The sequence below is a fragment of the Parasteatoda tepidariorum genome, chromosome 9 (genome assembly GCF_043381705.1).
Source record: "Parasteatoda tepidariorum isolate YZ-2023 chromosome 9, CAS_Ptep_4.0, whole genome shotgun sequence".
In the NCBI taxonomy this organism is placed as follows: domain Eukaryota; kingdom Metazoa; phylum Arthropoda; class Arachnida; order Araneae; family Theridiidae; genus Parasteatoda; species Parasteatoda tepidariorum.
The window spans coordinates 4,406,713-4,412,222 of NC_092212.1; the positions used below are offsets into that span (position 1 = coordinate 4,406,713).

General features: G+C 29.9%; 1 protein-coding gene across 3 annotated transcripts in view; it reads right to left on the reverse strand.

Moving 5' to 3' along the window:
* Positions 1–1,058: 1,058 nt before the first annotated feature.
* The window catches only part of LOC107449832 (uncharacterized), a 15,695-nt gene continuing 11,243 nt past the window's right edge, over positions 1,059–5,510 (reverse strand). For all 3 annotated transcript variants that reach the window (XM_043046368.2, XM_016065492.3, XM_043046367.2), the window contains one exon: positions 1,059–2,421. In XM_043046368.2, the coding sequence (XP_042902302.1) occupies positions 2,011–2,421 (411 nt within the window). In that variant the 3' untranslated portion in view covers positions 1,059–2,010. The remainder of the gene's footprint in view (positions 2,422–5,510) is intronic.

The window sequence follows — 5,510 nt, forward strand, 5'->3', positions numbered from 1 at the left end:
TGAAGCAATAAGACATATCTGTTGCAGTAGAGTTTGTTATAACTACAAAACGTTTTTCCACAAAGTGAAGCAATAAGNTTGCCAATTAACTAGTTTCAACTGATCATACGAGAAATTTAAATATTAATGCGAAATTCTTATGATATGCAACTTTATTGATTGCAGTTACCTCGTGGTGACACTGTCAAAGGGTGGATGTAACTATATTTATTCTTCATAAGTTTTACTATTTAATTCGCTACCAATTTCTCAGAAAGCGGAGCAGTTGGCATTCCTGTCTATGTTTATTCTGAAAATGGTGTATAACGTCAGTGTGGAGACGAGCCACAGTTTTGAGGAAATGAAAAACGTTTGTGTTCTAATTTTTTTCTTTTAACATTTTGAAACTTACTCCAATGTTGCATTATTTGAGCACATAAGAATTTGCATTAAATTGGGAATAAGGCATTGATTTTGGTAATTTTCAACTGAAGGGTAAAATGTCGCCAAATTGGCGATTTTTAAAAATGTTTAATGTCTGTTAAAATATTTTAATTATTTGTCCGTTCTAAGAATCAGATAATTCGATAGTTCTTTACAGCAAAATGGCGTATATAATATAAAATTATAGCCTTCCTACAAGTGTAAGGCCCTTAAATTGTGGCTTTTTTTATTTTCCTTGGCGAAAGAGTTTTGAAAAACCTTGTTAAAAGCCTCACAACGAGCTGCGACAAAGTGACATTTTACATAAACTTTTGAATCATTCATATGTAGTAGTGTAGAAAATAATTTTAAATCAAATCTACAAAAACAAAAATCATACATTAAAGCATAAAGTTACCTACGACTAAGTGTAATTCTAAGAAATTTCCCGAAAAAGTGCTGTAAGTGTGGCATCTCTGTTACAATAAAGTTTGCTACAACTACAAAAAACTTATCCACAATGTGTAGCAACTTGACATCTCTTTTACACTAAAACATAAAGTTTGCGACAACTACCATAATTTATCCACAAAGTGCAGCAATTTTGGAATCTGCAGGATTGCAATTTTTAAAAAAATCAAAACTAAAGAAAGACGCAAGTTTCATATTATTTTATTGCCTAAGTTCTTACTCATATAATAAAGGGTATTACAATATGTCATTGATAAATAATATTAAGGTAATAACATATTAAGTCATATAATATATACTCATATAATAAATATTTGAGTTTTAAGGAAAATAAACAATATAACACTGTCGATTTAAATAAAATGTATAAAATATGACGTCACTCACTGCATCACATTTGGTAGGTGTCATTCAGCATACAAGATGATTTTTTTAATTAATTAATTTATTATTTTTCTAATAATTTGAATTAAGTCTTTGTTTTGCAAAAAGTATTACAAAATAAAACAAGCAAAGTCTAAATCTGTTTAACTGTTTTAAAGCCATTTCAATTGTAAATTATGAAAATTTTATAGAATGCGATAATATTTATCAATCAAAATAAATAACTTCTGCTAAATTTAATTTCAAATACAAATTTATAACTTCATATGCACTGGCTAAACAAATTCGATTTAAGGCTAAACCTTGGCATATTTGTTGCAACCTAAATAAGGATTAAATTTAAAAATATTTTCGCTTAAATTTAATATTAGTATCATATACTGTAATTAAGTATGAAAATAATTAACTTGTACTGACAATTTAGTTCAACATGACGCAGTTTCGAAATTGCAACAATGTTATACAACGCTAAATATATTAGTTAAGCATAGCACCTTTTCTAAGTTACAACAATGTTGAATAGCGTAGAATATGTTCAACATAACACCTTTTCAAAGTTTCAACAATGTTGAAACAGTTTAGCATGAGACCTTTTCAAAATTGCAACAATGTTTAACAATGCAGTGCTCCAACTGCACCCACATCATTAAAATTTTACAGCGATTCAGCTTTATATGAGATACATTAATGGTTGTTACGGTTTAAATAGTTAAAACTACATAAAACGTTTTAAAGTACGCATAGTGCTTCCAGCTAAGTATATGTATCATTTCCTTTTAATTCCATCATCATGCTTTTCGCTTTCTCGAGCCAATCCTCGGGAAGTCCGGAGAAGAAGGCGATGTCCACGTCCCACATATCTTTAGAAAGTTTTCCACCCAAGTTTTTCTGGACTCTTCTGGACACTTTGTCGCAGATCATCTCGCGCAGGGCTTTGATCTTGTTGTCTTCGCAGAACGTGCAGCCATTCGTATCCTCGCAACAGCCGTTCCACATGCAGTGCGCCTGGTGGTGTGGGTTCACTTTGGTGTGCCTGTCCACGCACAGATTCCAAATAGAAGTGTTCATCATGTCCTCGAATTTCTCTGAGTAACCAACCAACATGATGGGATCTAGTTTATCGATGTCGTGGATTCCTGATGAATCCTGGCTTAGAGGTTTCACCTGTTAGCAAAGAAATAAAGGAATGTAATTTTTTCCTACTATGTCCAAAGGAAGGGAAAGGGTACACTTTGGTCTGTGCAGACTACCGTAAAAAACAACATGAATAAAGCACAAATAAAATGACAGAAATGGACATACTATAGTTTCAATTCTACAAGCAAGAACCTTCCTCATTTGTCTACAAATGGACTGTTTGGTCTCTATCCACTGAAGAAGATCCTTGTAGAGCAGAAACTAAAGTATATCCAGTTCTGTACTTTTATTTGTGCTTTATTCATGTTGTTTTTAGCATTAGTTGTTAGACAATGATTTGTAATAAGGATGCTGAAAGTGAATTATCAATATATCAATAATCAACTAGTTTATCACTTGATTAAAAATTTCATTCGCTTCAAAAATACCTTAATAGAAAATAACAGTCGACACGTTTTAAGCGCTCAAAACCTGGTGCTCATTTTCAAGACTTGCCAGGCGTGAATGAGAAGAAACAGAAGAGATTCTTCACCCTCTCTTCATAGCATGTGGAAATGCATTTTGACCTGATTCCCCCCCCCCCCTCTGGCAACTCTGTTTTCTCTTGGTCTGTTTTTCATCTTTTTTTACTCTTGGCTAGTTTTTTGTTGACTGTTATTTTCTATTTATATATTTTTGAAGCGAATGAAGTTTTTAATCTAGTTATATGATACCTCTTACGCTTTTTTGATTATTTATTTAATAATTTTTATGTATAGTTTACTAACGGTAAGAATTATTGTTATGTACCATGGTGGAACTCTGGACGGAGTTTTTCTAACACCGTTTTCGAAGCCACGTGATCTCAAAGTTATAATAACAGTAACATTCTCAAAATAGTGAAAAAGAAAGGCACGTTACTAAGTCTATCCTCATACTTATTTCCTTGGCAATCTTTTATAAATTAAAAAAATTTGCTATTGAGTTTTATTCACTTTAGAGTTTATTTACCGGAAATTACTTGGAATAATTATGTTTTTTGATGCATATATTTTCGTTTACTTGGTCAACACAATTGAATTTATATGTAGTTATATTTTTTTATGTACCTGGACTACTTTTCTTTAACTAAAGGTCATTCATTATATAAAATTACGATTTTAAAGACAAACATACTGCTTTTATAATTGTTTTGAGTTGAAGAAATAGTTCTTTAAATCTGTTACGCGATTAGCGTTTATCTAAATTTTCAACAGATTTTTACCGCTTTGACCTTGTGACAAGTGAAAAAATAATAAAAAATAAAATAAAATATGGACACAATCACTTGAAGTTTGCAAGCCGCAGCTCATTGTTTACCAAGGTTAATACGTAACTGAAAAAAATTAATAACTCTTATCTATTTTGTTATAAAGAAGATGAAAGCTTCTGAATGTTAGCCGTAGCTGCCAACTCGTGTGACCGTTGAGAAATAATTTTCTTAGTAATTCATTCGGCGTATTGAATCTTAAAATTTAAAAAAAAAACTTTTTTAAACTACCACGACGAATCAATAATTTAAATAAATTATGTAGATCAGATCTATTTCTTGAAGAACATCATCAATTATGTCTTTCATTTTTCAAAAATCAATTATTGTACATATCAAATCATGCTTTATCTTTATTTTCAATTTAAGTCTAGAATCAACATTTCGAATGTTATGTAAAAACTCCAATTTGTCCGACTGAAAATTTTATTGTTTTATTATTTCACAAACAAACCGCTTGATTTTTTTATGGCTACCACAATGTAAATATGTTCCTTTCAAATTATGTTTATATTTATATGTGTCAATTTAGATTCGATATTCAAATGTTATATCTACTATATTTATCTATGTCAACCTATGCATATATATTTCAAATTATGTTTTTATTTATATGTGTAAATTTAGTTTCGATATTCAAATGTTTATTTACCCAAGCAAGTACTTGTAATTTTGTATTAGCTACCACATCGACTGCTAAATTCAAAATGTTATCAATTTAAATTTATGTAAATTTCTAGATCAGGGATTTCCAACTGGCGGCCCGGGGGCCGCATCCGGCCCGCGGATTCTTTTTTTGTGGGCCGCGAACTAAAATATATTAGTTGTTATTTTTTGCAGACAGTTTTCGTAAAAAAATCTATATGGGCATTAAATATTTTTCTCGTTAATAAAAACTTAATTTTTTCGTTTCTGTGAAATTTAATATACCAACGGTGCAAAAAAATTTATTTCTCAGGTTTTGCATCCAAGAAAATATTTATTCAAATACAAAAATAATCGTGTATGTTGCTCTTTTTTTATTTCATTTTTTTGTATTTTGTGAATATAATTTAGCATGTGTGTGTCAGAAATTTTCTCGAAGAAATTCACCGATTTAACTTTTTGAAACCACTAATTTAAGACGAAAATATTTACACACACATTTGTAAATTTTAAGTGAAACCACTAATTTAATCTATTCTCTGATGGTTGCAGTAGACAGACCTCAATTTTCTCATTGAACATTTTGTGTGCTACTATGTAAGTTTTAATATTAACCTTTTTAAAGTTTTATATCTTAACAAATAGATATCTGTTGCACATAAATTGTTCAATACATAGGTGCACATTAAAGTTATTGTAGCCCGAATTTTTATTACTTATTTAATATTTTTTTGAATATTATTAATAACAATTAGATATTTTTAAAAATCAACTTCTTATTTTAATTTGTAATTCAATACTTTTGTTTTGTACAACTTGGTAAAAATCTGACAGTAATATTTAATGTTCCTTCAAACATAAAAGAGTCCTACATGAAATTTTGACAAAGTTGTGGCTCGCCATTTGATTTGTGTTTTTAATTGTGGCCCAGGTGCCCAATTTTTTATAAATAAAGTAAGTAAGTCTTGAAGAACATAAATACATACCTCTGAACAAAAGCTTGTTGACTGTTGAGGATTAACAGCAATTTTCATTATATTTTTGGTATTTATATATCTGCTCTAATTGACGTCAGCAGCTTTTGCGTGTATGTTTTTAGGAGTAAAATAGCTACTTTAAATATTTCTTAATATTTTCAAAGTTTTAATTCACTATATATATATATATATCAATCGTCGGGAAG